Raw genomic sequence first — 18265 nt, 5'->3', positions numbered from 1 at the left:
TTACATCTTAGTTCTCTCCTTATCTTGTATGTATATATAAACTTAGGCTTCCTGAACCATTTTATTTCTCTTTCCAAACGAGACTAATGGACATTTATAGGAGACATAGGGGCCACTGTAGCAGTTTAGCTGAGGAATATAATCAGAAACTATTCATCATTTTCTGTCCCCTCCTGTCTTAGGCTGACTGGTTCCCTGATGTGTTACCTGCTTCTGCCACTGATCCAAACTGCAGAACTTCTCATTCGTTCCCAAGGCCTCCAGGCAGTGTCCAGTAGGGAATCAACTCTAAAAGGAACCAGACCAACGTTTGCCAGCCCCTTCATTCTGGTGACTGAGGGAAGGAAAGTGTGGGAAGGGGGTATATATGTGTAGTCGATGGAAAGGAAACACAGACTGTCAAATTACTATACCTCTTCAGTTTCTTTTACCAATAGAATTCTTCAACCATATTATTTTTTATTGTGTATGTATGGGGGAAGTTGGAGATGGTGACCTTGTTTAGAATGTGATTTAAGAGGAATAAATGGAGGGAATGAGATAAGAGACAGTCGGTTATGAAAGAGGTTGAAGTCTTGAAATAATGTGACCATCTGTGGAATTTTTTAAAGCCAGAGTTTACAAAAATATCACTGATAGAGGCTGCCTCCTCATTTCCCGCCACAGGAGACTTCTTGGACTGGAGGCACTTGTTTAATAACAGCTTGTCTTTGATAGAAAATGTTCAGGGCATCATCGTACAAAGTTCCAGTAGCAGTGACGCCTACACGGAAGACTTGGAACTGCAAACAGAGGCTGGGGTCACCTCAGTGACAACTGACGCTGTCCAACCAGAAGTTCGATTCTTGTTTTGGGGGGTGAGGAAGTAGACTGTACTAAAGCACTAAAACAATTTTTTGTCTGTACTTTCTCTTTAATTAAAAAAAAATATTTTTGTTGGCGGGAGAGGGGGGTGTTCGGTAGAATTTCACATCATATCTGGAGTTAAGAAGAGGATGGGGAAGCTCAGCCCTTCACCCAAGAATAACCCAGTAATGACACCTCAACGCGTGGGAAGTGTTTCCCTCCGCACAGGGAGGATCTGAGGCTGCACCCCAGTGGGATTCCCTGCTTGAGTTGGAAGGCCACTCAGGTAGATGCGTATCCAGCAAGAGTGCGGAAGGTTTCGCTGGAATGAAATACCAGAGGGGAAAGACACTCCAAGTCGAAGGGGCTTCCCCCAGTTTGGAGGTAGGGGCTGTGCTGCGCGAAAGGGACTGAAGAGCCCGGGGGCCACCGTGGCCTGTGCCTTCCGCTGAGGGCCTGAGAGGGACGCGATGCTGTCGGGCACCGGGTTTGAGTCACGGGAGCCGGCCCGGCCGTGCCCAGCAAGCCAGCGCCAGACCCTGGCGTCCTCCATCTTCTCTCCTGAGCTCCCCCTGTTCCAGCTGCCTGAGCCACGGACCGCAGCACCACACACCCCCGCGGGGGGGGACGCCGCGCCCCATCCCCGCCCCCGGCCCCACCCCAGCCCCCCCGCGGGGGCCCTGACCCCACCGCCCGCAGGCACTGGCTGAGCTCCGAGGCGGCGAGCGGGCCGCGGGGACGCCCGGGAGGGGTCCGGGCCACTGGGGGCGGCGGCGGCCGGGTCGGGGCTCCCCCCCCGCCCGCGCTCGCCGCGGCGGTGGTGCGTCCCGGAGGTTACCGGAAGTGGCCGCGCTCGGCGCTGCCATGTTGAGGAGCCGCCGCTGCCGCTGCCGCCGCCGCCGCCGCCGCCGCTTTGTTGTCGCCTCCTCCGCCTGAGGAGGCTCCCCGAGCGGGGGGAGTGGGGAGGAGGGGGGTCGGCCGCTGCAGCCATGGAGGCCAACTGGACCGCGTTCCTGTTCCAGGTACGGGGGCCCCCCCACGGGGGGGACACGGGGGGGACAGGGGGGCCGGGCCCGGGGCTGGCGGGCGGGCGGGCGGGCGCTCCTCCTCCCTCCCTCCCGGCTCCGCTCTCCGGCCCGGCCTTAATCCCCCTTTGTTTTTCCGCCCGCCCGCCTCGGCGGAGCGGGGCTGCTGAGGTGAAAGGAGGCGGCCTCACGGGGTGCGGGGAAGAGAGCAGGCCTCGGGGTGACCCCCGGTCCCCCCCCCCAGCACACAAACACACACGCACACACACACACACACCCTTCCCTCCCGCCCTGAAGGGGAAGGGAGGAGGCCGGTCGCTGTCACCAGCCGCGGCCCAGAGAAAGGAGGGCGCCGGGCCGCTGGATAGCGCGGTCCGCTCGGCCACGGCGCGCCGGGCCCGGGCCCGCACCGTGGGGTGAGGGGGGTCCCCGGATCCTGCTCACTTCCCCCCCACTTCATGCATCTTTTCGCTCGCTCTCCGTTCTTTTCACCTCCCTGTCTTCTTTTTGTGTGTATATGTTGACTTTCTGACAAGCCCCCCCGCTCGAGTCCCCGCGAATAGCGGGTATCCTTGGGCTCCCCGCCACTCCCCCTTCCCGCCGCCCCCCTCATGTTTACCCAGTTTGGGGGTGCTGTAAACGTGTATCCCCTCCCCAAACTTTTTTGTTGGATTTACGTGTTTTCATTCCCAAGCCAGTGCCGAGCCTTGGCAGCTGACACCCTCTCCCTCTGTCCAGCTCTACCGCCGTCCCATTCAGCCCGGGGAATCCCCCGGCCGAGGGTGGGGGGGGCGGGGGCCCGGGACTCCGGGAGGCCCCACCTTCTGCTGGGGCGCGTTTCTCTCTCGTCCCACCTTTAGCGTTTCCTCCAACCAAGTGGGGGAGACGGCCAGTGGAGAGAGCAAACAAAGTCCGCTTACAGAGCCCCCAGATGAGTCATTCGTGGGGTGTTGGTCTTCACTTTTTGCAAGAAACTTGAAGGTGACTGTAGCCGATGCGTTGGCAACCTTCTTGCCGCCCATCTGAGGTGGGGACCCCTATTTGGAAGACCTAAAACTTATTTTTTCCCCGCTTCGTTTCTGTTTGAAAACGAAGCACTTAATGGGCAGTAGTAATGAGCTCACGGGGAAACTTAGGAACCGGAGGTTAGGAAGCTCGTCACTTTAAGTGCGTTCTTCCCGCCTCTCTGAGTTATTTTCCTTCTTTGAATAACTTCGTGAAATCCCAAATGCGTAGCTTGGGCGCTTGAGACCTTTTGGAACTAACCAGGAACGGATGCAGAATTTTCAAAAAAAATCCTCCCAGCCACTGGACCCATCCCAGTGGAGTTAATATAAGGAACTGGATAATTCAAATAGTGCCTACTGTGTAGAGATGGTTTATTGTTTTAAGAAGTATTCTTTCGAATGTGAGTAATTTGATTTTTAAGTAATTGAAATATATTCAGGCTTCTTAAAATTGAACATACCCAAAATTACGGAATTCACTAACTTGGCCCTTATTGTGATCTTGTATTGTTTTAACAAGTGCTTTGATGAGCTTGATAATGTGATAAGTCAACTTAAAAATGCATTGGAAAAAAATGATACATAACTAGCTTGCATCCAGGTTGGTGTAAAGGTGGCAAATGCCCTCTCTAGAAAAAGCTTTCAAATGGTCATTTTAAAATATGGGATTAATGGGCCACTGCAGTGATTTTTCACATGAGGAATGATTTAGATTTACCATATTAAACGTGCTCTCAATGGAGATTGAAAAAAAACGAGAGTTCTTTATGTAAAGGAAAACCCCGTAACTAATTTTTGGAAAACTAGTTGAAAAATCTTTTGGAATACTTTTATTATTCTTTTCCTGGGGAAAGCAAATGCCAAGCATTTAATGATCAACTTTTTAATTAGATTTTATATTATTTAATTTTTTTCAGCTATTAAAATCTTTTTTTCCACCTGATGGAGAAGTGTGAAAGCTAATATTTGATCCTGGGCTTGGCAATGTGTGCAGTGAAAATTGTTGGAAAACTTATAATTTAGAGCCGAGGACAGTTGAATGGGTAAAGAGAATATTTCAGTCTTTTCTCTGGAAAGGTATGAATAGACTTACTCAGTTCCAGTTTTAAGTAATTTTCACTGGGGAAATGGAGAGTTAAACTCTCTCATTTGTTTCCTGGAGCATCCTGTTGAATTTATATTTTAAAACAATTTAATACGTGCTTGCTTTCCAAATAACCTGGTGGAAAGTGAAACCCATATCTGTTAAAGTGTTTGATGGATGATTCTCCTAATAGGATATTCAAGATATGACTCACTGATGCCAGTTTCCTTCAGTACAAAATCTTTTACCCTCTGGCACTGGAGATTTCATGGTGCCATATCCTACCACCCTGGGTGATGAAATAACATTTCTGTTTTGTTTTTTTGCCAGCCCCAGAAGAGGAAAGCTTGGGCAGGGTTAAAAAAGCCTTGCAGTTGAAAGAGATGGGAGATAAAATTAAAACTTTGGTTTGATGATGCTAGTCAAATAAAAGTCTACCCAGAAGTTATATATTTTTAAAAATCACTTAACTGAAGGCAGGCCATGGTTGTTATTTTACTCTGTCTCTCCCTCAGAGAACAAGTTGGGAAAACCCAGTTCCCCTCTTAGAAGGCTTCATTCATATAGAAGTGTGGGGATCCTAGGAATCCTCAGAGAGTGATTCCCGTAGTGGGCGAGGCATTCTACAGCATTTCACCCGAGAAGCAGGGACCTGGTGTGACCCTCCTGTGAGAGTGAGCTTCAGCAATGCTGTAAAAATACTTTATGTTGCCACAGACATCTGAATTGGTAAAATGGCAGTAAGTGCTTTTAGTACTCCATCGAACTAATGGTTGTTTAGAATTGAAAAATGCCTCTAAACACTATAAGTCTGAACTTTGTCCAGAAGATTTGCTTTCCCTATTATCTGATCTGTTAGCCTTTGAAATTGTATATCTTGAGCTATCTTCAGCTATTAACCGTTTGTATACTGTACGGAAGCTTGGGCATCCTACAGCCAGGTTGGAAAGGGGGTAAGATTAGAGTCCAAATTCTATAAAGTTTTTACTAAAGTCACTTGGGTAGACCCTGACAATTACAGGAGCTCCATAAATTAAATTAAAAGTGGACTCAGTGTGAGCACTAAGTCCAGAAAGATACTCATAAGTAAGCACACAATTTCTATGAGTACTTCTAGGACTCAAAGGAAGATTCAGTCAAAATAGTTAAATTGAAAGTGGTTAACTCTGGATATGACACCTCCTGATGATTTAGGGAAGTCTGGTTCTAGGTTTAGCTGTTGTGCTGCTATCAAGTAAACATGGAGCTGTGTGTGGTAGGTGTTCTTATTCGTCAGGAGAGGAGCTCTTGTGTGAGTGTGTCTGTGTGTCTCCATATTTTTTTACTTAATGGAGTGTAATGTAGAACTTAGATTTAGAGTGAAAAGGGTAAATAAGTGTCTAGAGTGTCTGAGATGATGGGATGGGCCCTTCCTAGGACACTGTATGCTTAAAACATTTGGAACTCTTACCTCTGAGTGCATGTATCCTTTTAGGATGACAAAACTCAAGCATAGGGGCTCGAGCTCACTGTCAAGAGTTTCAAAAATAATGTTGATCAAATACAGCATATTAGGAAGAACTATTTCAGGAATTTTTTTCCATCATTTCCTAAATGTTAATCAGTATAGAGGTATGGAGAATTTTGGAAGAATCAAAACCAAGTGAGTAACTACTCATAAATACCAAGAACCTGACCCACAATGAAATTTTGGTTTCAGTGCAGCTAAAGAAAATTTCCAAACATTGTCCAGCTCCCAGTTTTGGAGTGGAAAAGCACTTTATAACAGCAAATGTCCAATACTTTAACTCGCCCTACCACTGCTAGAAGAAGATGAAAATGAAAGGAATTTAAATTATTTATAGTTTGTTTTTTCTTATTAGTCTGAGTTTAGGGTTTGAACAACTAGTGTTGCTAAAGGATGCAGACTTCTAGTGTAAGATTAAATGAACTGAGAAACAATTGACAGGTGTTTGCTGGGGGCTGCCTTCACAGATGCCTTCCAGGATGATTAATAGCAGATTCCATTTCAACCAAATCTTTTAGTAGAGTTAAGTGGAAACTTTAAAAGTAAACTTAACCACTAGCATATGTATTCAGAGACCTAGATTCCTTGTATTGCTTAGCAACAGCCTCTTTCCTCGGTCACTGAGAGTTTGTGGTGGAAGGGGAGAGACATCTATTTTCCTAGGTAAAATAGACAAGTAGATGATTACTTGTCTATATGTGTATGTGTGAGTGTGTGGCTTGTGGGTTACTGCAGTAAGGTACTGTTAAATGGTTAAGTCTGGAGTGTAATTTTTTTGACAAGTTATTTAAACTTGGTCTCAGCACTGACAGACTAATGCAGACTCGTTTCATCAGCTGGTATGTCCCTTATGAACCAGGGTGGTGTGTAGTTTAGTCAGCTGTTTGAAAGCAAGATCACTGTCAGCAACTTACTCGCAAAAGTTTTGTGTCTGTGCAGTGATTTTAATGCTTTGTATTGGGAGCTCTGAGAGTAGCCAGGTGGTTGCTGGATCTCTGCTACAGAGAGTAGCTTACAGGCTCCTTGATTGTTTCTTCTGGTCTCATTTGTCTGAAGCATGTTGAATTTTGAAGGTCATTGTGAGAGGCTGAATTTCTGAAGTGCAAATGTTTGGTTTTAGGCCCACGAAGCCTCCCATCACCAACAGCAGGCAGCACAGAACAGCTTGCTGCCCCTCCTGAGCTCTGCTGTGGAGCCCCCCGATCAGAAACCATTGCTTCCAATACCGATAACTCAGAAACCTCAGGCTGCTCCAGAAACATTAAAGGATGCCATCGGGATTAAAAAAGAAAAACCCAAAACTTCCTTTGTGTGCACTTACTGCAGTAAAGCTTTCAGGGACAGCTATCACCTGAGGCGCCACGAGTCCTGCCACACAGGCATCAAGTTGGTGTCCCGGCCAAAGAAAACCCCCACCACGGTCGTTCCCCTTATCTCCACCATCGCTGGGGACAGCAGCCGAACTTCGTTGGTCTCAACCATTGCAGGCATCTTGTCAACAGTCACTACATCTTCCTCGGGCACCAACCCCAGCAGCAGTGCCAGCACCACAGCTATGCCCGTGACGCAGTCTGTCAAGAAACCCAGTAAGCCTGTCAAGAAGAACCATGCTTGTGAGATGTGTGGGAAGGCCTTCCGAGATGTGTACCACCTCAATCGGCACAAGCTCTCCCATTCGGACGAAAAGCCCTTCGAGTGTCCTATTTGTAATCAGCGCTTCAAGAGGAAGGACCGGATGACTTACCATGTGAGGTCTCACGAAGGAGGCATCACCAAACCCTATACTTGCAGTGTTTGTGGGAAAGGCTTCTCGAGGTACTGCATTTTGCTTTGCTTTTTTTTCATTATGGTATCAATACGATCTCTGCGTGATCTAGAAGGTTTATGTGAGAATAGATATTTGCAGGCCTGCGTTATTAGAGGAGATTGGTGACAGATAAAGTATTACACCTCCAGGTCTAATTCCAGTTTTGGTGTGGCTGACAAGTGGTGACATAGTGATTAACTTATTATTTCATTTAAGAAGTGCCTTGGTGGACTCAGGCCTTCTTTCGGCACATCAGTACTTCTTATCACTGCGAAACCATTAGTTTTCAATTCATTTGGGTGGCTGGACATGAGATTCACTGCACAAACCAAAGAAACGTATCCTGGAAGTTGGGATGACCTTGGAATCTCTTAAAACTTTTAAGAGAACGTTTTTTTCCATTTTTCTGTGGTTACTAACATTTCACTAATTTTCATTTTTAAAGGCTTTTAAAGTTAATGTAGTAGCAGTTGTCTCTGGCAAGTGTTAGGACTAAACTTTGGGTATTTTGTAATTGTAAAGAATCAAGACCTAATACGATTTGATGTTGACTAGGAAAGAAAATTAACAGGTATAAAGGACTAAGACTTTTGTTTATGGTAAGAGAGGTAAGGAGGCTTGCACTGGGGGTTGGGGGAGTTGGTAATTCTGCTGTCTTTCTTTAAAATGTCCCCCACCCATGTCTGCCAAGCATGTAAACATCACAGTAAGTAGCATTTCTCTATGTGTGTTCCATTACATCTTCTGTTGAAACTCTCTCTTTCACAGGCCTGACCACTTAAGCTGTCACGTAAAACATGTCCATTCAACAGAAAGACCCTTCAAATGCCAAGTAAGAGTTAAAATGACTTATCCTTAGTGTAGCACTTAATGCACATTATCCAGAAGGTCTGAGCCAGTCAAGTCTCACCTTTCTTGAATAGTCGTAAAATCACTGACTTGAGTAAATGTGGTCCATTTGAATTCTGGTTTTATAAAATATAAATGACAGCTTCTATTTCTGTGAGGCAAGATCATTTAAAAATGTAAATGTTGTTTTTGTTAAGCTACATTTCATTTTCCTTGGGCAACAGTATTTATTGTTATAAGAAAAAAAAATTTATTGTCTTGCAAAGGTCGTTTATTTGAAAAGAATAAATGAATGAAGTGTTTTAAATTAACTTCTGGGTTGATGATTGAGGTTGTTTTAACCATAATCTAAGAAGATATGAATTTTCTCCCAAATGTTACCACTTACTGGATTTTTGTCTGCTATCGCCAAATTGGAGCATTCTCTAATGACATAAGTTGTGGTAATGAAGAGGTTAAGAATCTTGCAAAATGAAATGACTGTGTTGGGCGTCAGTAATTCTGGTTTTTTGCTGGAAGTCTTTTTGTGCTCCTTTCAGTTAAATTTTTTTAATGACTGATTTTATTAAGTAAGTGATTCGAATTCTAAGAAAAATCCAATTGGAGGAACGAAGCTAGTGTCATTGAGTGATTACCTGTCATGAGGCCTTGGGCCAGGCTCTTAATCCACCAGTAATTTTGTGAGGTAGGTATTATTTGCATTTTACAGATGAAATCAATTCAGATAGGTTAGCTAACTTTCTGAGTATTACATTGTTTATTGGGTCAGGGAGCTGGATTTAAATCCAGGTTTAACTGACTCTACAGCTCACATCTTTTCACTACTTTGTTGATATTTTTTTCTTCCCCTCAAAATGTAAGAGTCTAAAATTCACCAGGTGTTTTATCGTGAGTACAATTCTAGGTAATACATGCAGTTAAAATTCAGCTGACTCAGTCTGCTTGCTGACATGAGTAGGGTAATACCTAGAATATAACGTACTTTAAAATGAGTAGAACAGGATAGTCTATATTTAAAAAAAGTTTTCCTCCCTCATGCAGACGTGCACTGCTGCCTTTGCCACCAAAGACAGACTGCGGACACACATGGTACGCCACGAAGGCAAGGTATCCTGTAACATCTGCGGGAAGCTCCTGAGCGCAGCATACATCACCAGCCACCTAAAGACACATGGGCAGAGCCAAAGCATCAACTGCAATACATGTAAACAAGGCATCAGTAAAAGTAGGTGACACTTCAAATTGTATTTCCTTTTTTTTTTTTTTTTTTTTTTTTGCGGTACGCGGGCCTCTCACTGTCGTGGCCTCTCCCGTTGTGGAGCACAGGCTCCGGACGCGTCAGCAGGCGGACTCTCAACCAGTGCGCCACCAGGGAAGCCCAAATTGTATTTCTTTTGCGTTTCAGGTTGATGGAATCTAGATTTTTTTTTTTATAATATATTGAAGATATTTTCACCTGTGTTCTCAGGACTATATTAATGTTCACCTTACTTGTTTCCTCCTGTTGCTAAAGTATGCAAACACTCGTCAATGGACGGTGTATATTAGTGTTGGAAATACACTTTCCGTCCATGTATACAGGCAACAATGATAAACTCTCCACTTATTTTGCTTTTAATCCTGTACTGTCTACTAATAACCTCCATGTTAGAAGAGCACAATTTCCCTGCAGCTATTTTTCAGTGTGTCCCTTCTTCTATGGGGTTTGAATAAAAAGCTTTAGTGTGTTAGGATTGTGGCAGCAGAAGCCATACTAGGAAGCTGCATCTTATGCCAGGCAATCTTAACTGATGTTATTTAATGTTAGGAAGATTCTCAGGCACGAGTGCCCCCTAACTCCTGATAGTATTAATAACATGTCCTTCATAACCTAAAGATAAAAGCAGTGTTACATAATTTTACTTCTCAAACCCAAATCTATAGAGAAAAGGGATAGCGTACCCATTTGAATGTTTAAATGCTTTGCTTACCTTAAATTCAGAGTTGAAAAGATAGAATATTCCAGGGACTTGTGGATAAAATTCAATACTTGCATTTACCCAGGCTTTTTTCTAAGATCTCCCTAACCACCAGAAGAAAGTGTTTTCCTAATTCTGTATTCTATTATATATGTACTTCATGCAGCAGAAACATCAGATTCTCAGAATAGGTGGCCAAACGTGAATGGGAAAGAATGGTTAATGTGTTTCAATCTCATTCGTTTTTGCTTCTTTGTAAGTACATTGGGTTTATTATCTAGCACATCAAACTTTGTTAACTTTACAGAAATTTACTTTTAATGTACATCGTTGTGGTCAGGTAACTAACTATGTTACATATTTTGATGAGCATTAATTATTCCATGCTAATATTACCCAAGTTCCATTCTAAAAGATACTTGCTTTTTAATGTAGCAAAGAATTCTTTTATGTTGGTTTTCCCTAGCTCTCTGGAGTTTTAAAATTTATCTATTTTGACCAGTAGAGACACAGCAGCACAAAAGATGTACTATAGTAAAAAACTATCAGGTCAAATGATAAAGATCATAGAGGCATGAGGAGTCAAAGTATCTAAGTTCGGATTTTGAAAAAATAGCCACACTTTTTCCAGGTAAATATAGCGTTTCTGTCTTTGTCTTTGGAGCAGCGTGCATGAGTGAAGAGACCAGCAGCCAGAAGCAGCAGCAGCAGCAGCAGCAGCATGTGACGAGCTGGCCAGGGAAGCAGGTAGAGACACTGAGACTGTGGGAAGAAGCTGTCAAAGCAAGAAAGAAAGGTAAGATGAGGCATCCAGTGCTCACAGCGTGGCTAGTGTTTTCATCTGGTATGCCAAGTAACAAAGTAAAACAGCCACAGCTTAGAGAATTCAGCTTTATGGAAACACTTTAAGGAGATACTGTATGCTAGGAAATACCTGGTAAAGTTATTAGCAACAAAGCTTCCAAGCCTCCAAGTAAGTTTTTTTTACTAGGAAATAAAAATTCTTAGTACGTCTTGTCAGGTTCTTTCTTTTGACTTAATTTTGTTACACATTTGTAGCCAAATTTGGTCCTTTGCTGTGTATGCTCAGAGTTCCTTTTTATGTTCATTTTTATGTCAACCTCCATGCATTAAAGGCTCCTTTTTGTGTTTCTAAAATAGTCCCACTCTTAAAGGTAGATGAAATATCCTTATGTGTACATAAGTTCATTTTCTTACAACTGTGTTATTTTCTGCTCTTTAGTGTTCTTTCTGAATTGTATTATTTATTACATATTTCAGACTCTATAATGCTGATGTCTTTTTTCTCGGTCTCACCCTTAATCTAATTCAGTCTGTCACTGGGGCTGGCATTAGCTTAACATGTATGTACTTCAGTTGTTAGTGACTTTGCTGTAATTGTTACTGAAACTGGGCGTGGTTTGCTTTTCTCTCATATATATCTTACAAAGAAGCGGTTGGAGTATCAGTTTTCAGCACAGCTTTTTAACTTAGTAGCTGCAGCTTTGGCTTCTGGACTGCTGTGCAGCCGTTTCAGTTAAATCATTTTGTCAATGCATCATCGGCCACAGGACAGATTCCTAAATTCCGCTTTGCCTTCCCCACCCTTGTCACGCCTTACTGTTTTATTTTAAGTTCATAAGGAATCCGCTGCATGTAAGCTCTGCTGTAATTCCTTTGCTGTGTAGTTTCTTCCATCCTTTGCGTTCATGTAGTGCAGCTATTCCCTTCCTCACATCCCTTCTAAACATCCTGTACTTGGAAAAAGATAAAAGGAATAGCTTTTCCATATATCTACTGGCACTGGAGGAAAGAATGCAGCAGTTCAGATAGGCTTTCCACTTTGCCTCAGGTGCTGCTTATTCCTATCTTCCAAATGAATATTTGTCATTATTTTGATTAAATATTTTGTGATAAAGAGAAGGGATGGAGAATGGCGGGTAGGGGAGAAAATTTTATATGTGTGTATGTGCCGTGAGAATTGCATAGTGGGTTGAAAGCATATTACGAAGGATGCTTTGCTCAGAGAAGAAGTAAAAGTGTTTAAGTTACAGAAAGGGATAGGGTTAGATTAAAAAGAAAATGAAGGGGAGGTGGGGAGATGGCACACCCACCAAGTAAGTGAAAGCTTATTTGGTGAAAACAGGAGGAGAATATTTTTAGCACACTACCATCACCTCAAAAGTGAGTCGGTTTTCTCCCTCATTCTTTTCTTCTGCACTCTTCTGTTTGGTATTGTATTTCAGTGTGCTTGCACAATAAGACTCAGTTGTTTAGCTCATCTTCTGATCTGCGTGAAACAAAATGCTATTGTGTTCCCATTTGTTGCATGAATCTCTTTGGAGACGACCACTGATGTTAGAAACTTCTGTGTTCATGTTAGTAAATGTCACGTCTGGGGGGAGAAGAGACTCCTGACCTGAAAACCCGAACTTGAATCAGCATGTCCCTTTTAAATATTGGGCTTAAATAAGGTAATATAAGTTTCCAAACCTGGATGACAATGAGATCATCATCTCAGCAGCTTTTTAGATAGATAGATATCCAGGTTCCATCTAAATCTCACAATTGAATTTCCTGGGAAGCAGTTTTTTTCAAAAAAACCTCCCTAGGTAAATGATTTTGATCATCAGCCAGGTTTGGGAATCCCTGATAGAGAGTATGAAGCAATGCCAAGGTTACATCATGCTCATCAAGGAAGGGCTGCTCATTGACTCAAGGGTCCACCTGAGGTGATTTGACCATGCGTGGCCTGCGGGCAGACCTCCATCTTTAGTCTCAAATGCGTTTCTCTGTTTTGACAGCCAAGTCACAGCCAGCACGCCCATCTGTCTTCTTACTGCACTTTTCTGACACACCAGCAGGTGGTGCTGAATTTTGTTGAGGGGTGGTGTAAGGGGTGTCACCTGTGAGGGAAGTTTTCCTTAAGAAGTGCCCAGGCTTTGCTGATAACAAGGACCACGGTCCCCCAGCTCACTGCAGGGTCTCCTAGCCTGGCTAGTCCCCCTTGGTATGGCTGGTGGTGTGTGGAATACGTACAGTTAAATGACACCAGGCATAAAGTAGGTGATTATGTTAGCCTCAGAAAGAGAAGAAGAAACGGGAGCGGGGAGGAGAACATAAACCTACTGAGGGATACTTGTTCATTCTAAACAGCGTTAAGAAACAACCAGAAAAAAAAAAGAGAGAAAAAAAAAAAAAAAAAAGAAACAACCAGAAACAACAGGATTATTTAACTAAAATGATTTTTCTAAGACTGAAATAAACAGATGATATTAAAACAACTTGTTTATCCATCCCTACTTAATGGAGTTTTAAAACCTTAACAGAACGTGGCTTCACCTCTGAGAAGGCTTTAGAGTACATAGCATCGAGGACACACACCTCTCTCTGCTAGTTACAGTGTGCCTTGTGAGAAGATTTTTCTGATTATCTGTTACTGTGTAACCGTCTGCCCAGCTCTGTGTAAACAAGCTCTTCCAGCCTGGCCTGTGGGTGCTTGGTTCTTCCCGGGAAAGTCTTTAGAATTCAGAGGAACTACATGGAAGTGGTAGTGAGAATACTTAGCCCTACTTGATATCTCTGCCCCCCAGAGTGCCTTGCAGAAATTACCTGATCTTCCAGCATCACTGTGAGGTAGGTAAGTAAATCTAAACTCCAAACCAAAAGCACCAAGGCTAAGCCAGTTGCCTCAGTCTTGTGAAAGGCACAGCATCAGAAGAGATCTGCTCTCATGCTGGGATTCCTGGCCCCCAGTCCTGTGCTCAGAAGGATCCTCCCTTCCTGTTGACCACAGGGTAGAAAACTATAATTTAATTTATTAAATGTTTGTCCTTTTTAATTAAAAGAAGTTGATTCAGAAACTGAATTGTGTTCACTGTTTTGAGAGTCTAAAGGCCCTTTTGTCTTCTTATTTTAGAAGCTGCTAACCTGTGCCAAACCTCCACGGCTGCTACGACACCTGTGACTCTCACTACTCCATTCAATATAACGTCCTCTGTGTCGTCTGGGACTATGTCAAACCCAGTCACAGTGGCCGCTGCAATGAGCATGAGAAGTCCAGTAAATGTTTCAAGTGCAGTTAACATAACCAGCCCAATGAACATAGGGCACCCTGTGACTATAACCAGTCCATTGTCCATGACCTCTCCTTTAACACTCACTACCCCAGTCAACCTCCCCACCCCCGTCACTGCCCCAGTGAATATAGCACACCCTGTCACGATCACGTCTCCAATGAACCTGCCCACGCCTATGACGTTAGCTGCCCCTCTCAATATAGCAATGAGGCCTGTAGAGAGCATGCCTTTCTTACCCCAAGCTTTGCCTACATCACCACCTTGGTAAACAGTATTATAAAATCAAAATATGGGTTCAAGTAAATATTTACCAGCAACTTACTTTTAGTTTATTAAAGCAAAAAGTAAACCATGAAATTGGGAGATTTATTACATTAGTTAATAATAGTGTAGTAGCATTATTCTCCAATTTGGCTGGGATTGTTCAAAGTAGGGTGTGTATGTCACTTATCACTGGACCACTTTAGTTTAATCAGAAATTCCTTTTAGCTGACAGCATTGCTTAAACAGGATAGTAGTTGGCAAGATGAAAGCCGGAATTAAAACCAATCATGAAAAAGCAAAACCCATTTCAAAATTAAAAAGCAGCATTACTGTTTTTGATCCCAAGAAATCATTTTATCCTGAACACTAGCAGAACTCTTCTCCCCATATATACAAGGTGGATGGCTGATTTTAACCTGAAGTTCTAAATCCAGGGATTGAGAGCTAGTGTAAAATTGTCTGTGTTTATTGTTTTTATGAGTAAATACATGCATTGTCATAATAAAATGCATTTCAGAGAATATGCATTTTACCTTTGGGAATATGTTAATTTCAGGCAGCATTCCCTATGGGAAAGGTGATACCAGCTCTGATATGCAAAGCATATGATAATTTATCATTCTATCTTCAACATATAATAGGGATTGTGACCTGATATTTGGAGATGTAAATATTGCTCAGCATACTAATCCTGATGGAATATAGCATTGTAGTTGACTTTTTAAAAAAATTAAAAAAAACAAACAAACAAAATATACACAATGTGTTTTGGTAAGAAAAGGCCGCAGCTGACAGAGGAGAAGGCAAGTGTGCGGACAGGCAGACTCCTAACAAACGGAGATCAATGGGACTCCTATTCAGGGGTCAAGGAGTACTTTGGAACAGTTAAAATATATTGCTTTAATTGGAAGACGCTGGAGGCACTGGGATGTGATATGCCCCTCTCTCTCCCAATCAGAGCCTGTTGATATTTCAACAGGGAAAGGTGTGTTAGTTGCTCACTAGAGTTTATGTCTTATATTAAATTGTATACAGTTTTTATTCTAACCACTAACTAGGTAGTATGCCCCTTCAGAACAAGCAGAGTGTATCTTTTTTTTTTAATTTCTCCTTCTGTTTCTTAAGTATTGTGCAGATTTGTTCAACTTTGTAAATATGGACATCACTTTATTTTCTTTGAGAAAACACTTGTAGCAGCTTTGTCGGGTTTTCAGGGAGACGGCTGTCTGCACTCCCTGCAGAAATCCAGCAATGCTTGTGCACGTTAAGACATGTGCTTTTTATTTCTTAGCCGGATGTTTTATCTCTGTACATAGTACAAAGTAGAAACCAAAAGCTAGGGAGACAGATACTCTTTACACCATCATGTCACACATTAATGTTTTTAAAGCATTGTGTTTTGAAAAAAAAGTTACTAAAACCAAGGCGCTGTGATTATTTTTTTTTAAGTTGCAATATGTTTTTGGTTTTTTTTCCTTTTTTTTAATCTTGCAGTTAAGAGAAATGGACATTAGTTGTGTTAATCTTGCAGAATGTTTGCAGGACTGACTATCAAACTGGATGACTTCCATTTATACCCCACTGTGTCAGTTCAAGCATCAAAATACCTTGCATCTGAGGCAGACTTCCTACATCAGGGACAGGTATCTGTGTGTCATTATACAAAACAGTTCGAGGGGGTTGAACTACGTAGTAAAAAAATAAAATAAATAGTACTTAGTGTAAAATAATTTTATAAATGATCTTTTGTACTTTAGGACATTAAATTGTACAACTTTTGTATATATAAAAGCTTAGGAACTTTCTGTTTAGCAGGAAGGCAACACATTCCTACACTTCTAATGTGTATGTTTGTTATAATGTCCATGTAAACATGCCCTATGTTTGTGCCTTTTAATTAGTTTGTCTCAATAAACAAAATGTAGAGAAAAATATGTAGCTATGACTTTGTTACAACTGTTCCTATCCACAGTACCAAAATGGTTTGTTTTTAATATGTAGAGCATTATGTGTGGACTACTGGAAGGACTCGTGTAGGGAAGGCCCGTGCGTGGCCCTGCTGAGGTCTGGATTGGGCAGGTCTTGGCCACATTTGGAGGAAGCCAACGTTTCCTGGCATGCAGCCCCAGGACCGGGTTCTGGCTCTGCCCGCTGGGACCTGTCGTCTCTCTCTGGCTGGGCTGGCAATCACAATCCTCCATGATTGAGATGGCCCCGGCTTCCTCCACAATGGCCCAAGGAGCAGTCCTCAGTGGGGGCAGGTGTGGACCCTACCCCCAGGCTAGAGTGTGGTCGTCAGAACCCTAAAAGTATTAGTTCTTTAAAAAAAAAAAAAAAAAAGATATATACTAGGAATGATTGCTTTATCAATTCATTGTATAATAAACAGGAGTGAGACTTCATTGTATGACTTCAGTTAAAATGATATTTTGTATGCATTCTTTATTCACTTAAGCTTGTCTGCAATAATAAACCCACGTCGTGTCTTCTTTTGGGAGGGAGAGAGTTGGCAGGCCGGGGGTGGCAGTGGGCCACTGAAAGCAGGGGCCGAGTAGGTTGTGTGGTGCAATTCTCCTGTCTTGGAACTGGAATTGAGTTTTGATGCTGATGAACTGATTCAACCAAGTGTTGAAGGCAAGAAGGCCACCGCTCACGAAAAAAGCAGAGAGTTTGTTTTTCTCTTCTGGTTGTAACCTGGTTGAGAGCTTCCCCTTTATCAGATTGGCAGCTAAACAGTTGTATTAGATCATCCTCAAATCTGACATCCAGCCTGTTACGCCCTAGGGCTCGCTGCTTGGCCTACATTTGCCTTTTATTGTGTATCCATTTCCCTCCTAAGGTGTGCTCCTAAACGAAGGTTTCTCTGTAAGCAGATGGATGATTTTTCCTGTCAATACCAGCACTGTATTACTAACATGCAAAAACTGCAGATTTATTTTGACAAATTAAAGTTAACCGGTCACAAACGTTATGATGGATTGCTTAATACCTCAGAAGCTTCACCATTTCACCATGATGATAGAGAAATTTTTGAAGCACTGCTTCTCCAGGTGCACACGTCTTGATATTGGGCTGGAGAGAGAGGGAAGGACTAATGTCAGGCCGGTTTGACCACCGAGAAGGAAGAGCGGAAATGCACCAGACTGGCTGCAGTAAGAGAAGTAACCTCCTCCAGTCAGCTTGAGTAAAGCCCAGAGCAGGTGGGTTTCAAACATTTCTTTGCATGCTCTAAACCCAGTTTCTTTACTTGAAAAGGGTTTTAGGCTGGGTTGCCTACCCATTTATGTTCAACTAGATTCATCAGATGTCTACTGAGTACCAACAATGTGCCAGGCACTGTTAGGCACTAAAGGGCATACAAAGGTGATTAAGACATGGTTGCTGCCTCCAAGGAGGCTAAGAGGGGTATGACAAGTACCCAAGTGACAGTACCACCAGACAGCAAATCAAGATGGATCTGACACCATTTTTTAAAAAGTTTTGGATACCTACATCTGTTTCATATATAATTGAGGCTTTCCAAACTTCCTCTGATAATTGCTTTAGTCTCTTTATTGACTCAGTGAAAACAGCTGAAGGAAGAGTTCCTTATGTTGCTTTTGTCTGGAATGGGAAGTGTTATTTCACTGAGCTGCTAGTTAACAGTCCTGGCTGTCCAGGTGTTTCCACTCTTCTCAAGGGGCGCTGCTGTTTGGTCCTCTCCGGAGAGCCCTGGGTTCGGGATGTAGAGGGCATGGTGGAGGTTTTCCCTGTAGTATCCTCAAGTATCGTTGCATGGAATGGTAATCACTTTCCCCTCCCAGGCTTAATAAATCTGGCCTTCAGTCCTGTACTCTTTC

At 42.9% G+C, this 18265-nt stretch overlaps 1 protein-coding gene across 4 annotated transcripts; it reads left to right on the top strand.

Annotated features, from left to right (window-relative positions):
- The first annotated feature begins 1699 nt into the window (after positions 1 to 1699).
- On the top strand, positions 1700 to 17395 carry VEZF1 (vascular endothelial zinc finger 1). 4 transcript variants are annotated; one of them, XM_029211044.1, is made up of 6 exons: positions 1700 to 1868; positions 6590 to 7284; positions 8045 to 8108; positions 9149 to 9350; positions 10751 to 10879; positions 14003 to 17395. In XM_029211044.1, exons 1-6 carry the CDS (start codon positions 1836 to 1838, stop codon positions 14428 to 14430), a joined length of 1551 nt encoding a protein of 516 aa, XP_029066877.1. In that variant the 5' UTR covers positions 1700 to 1835; the 3' UTR covers positions 14431 to 17395. The 4 variants fall into 4 exon arrangements, with proteins under 4 accessions (XP_029066877.1, XP_029066879.1, XP_029066878.1 ...); XM_029211046.1 differs by having other exon boundaries at positions 9167 to 9350; positions 14003 to 16812; XM_029211045.1 differs by having other exon boundaries at positions 9167 to 9350; positions 10748 to 10879; positions 14003 to 16812.
- Positions 17396 to 18265: the final 870 nt, after the last annotated feature.

This window comes from Monodon monoceros, unplaced genomic scaffold (genome assembly GCF_005190385.1).
Source record: "Monodon monoceros isolate NGI ecotype Baffin Bay Population unplaced genomic scaffold, NGI_Narwhal_1 Super_Scaffold_9, whole genome shotgun sequence".
NCBI classification, from domain to species: Eukaryota; Metazoa; Chordata; class Mammalia; order Artiodactyla; family Monodontidae; genus Monodon; species Monodon monoceros.
Note: the sequence above shows the minus strand (reverse complement) of the source record. Positions and strands in the feature narration are given on the sequence as shown.

What these genes read in the sequence shown, in the direction of transcription:
- VEZF1 (XM_029211043.1), top strand. Translation starts at nt 1,836, where the DNA reads ATGGAGGCCAACTGGACCGCGTTCCTGTTCCAG. An exon ending in TAAACAAGGCATCAGTAAAA is followed by an intron (nt 9,351 to 10,747) that starts GTAGGTGACACT and finishes TTGTCTTTGGAG; the next exon opens with CAGCGTGCATGAGTGAAGAG. An exon ending in TGTCAAAGCAAGAAAGAAAG is followed by an intron (nt 10,880 to 14,002) that starts GTAAGATGAGGC and finishes TTCTTATTTTAG; the next exon opens with AAGCTGCTAACCTGTGCCAA.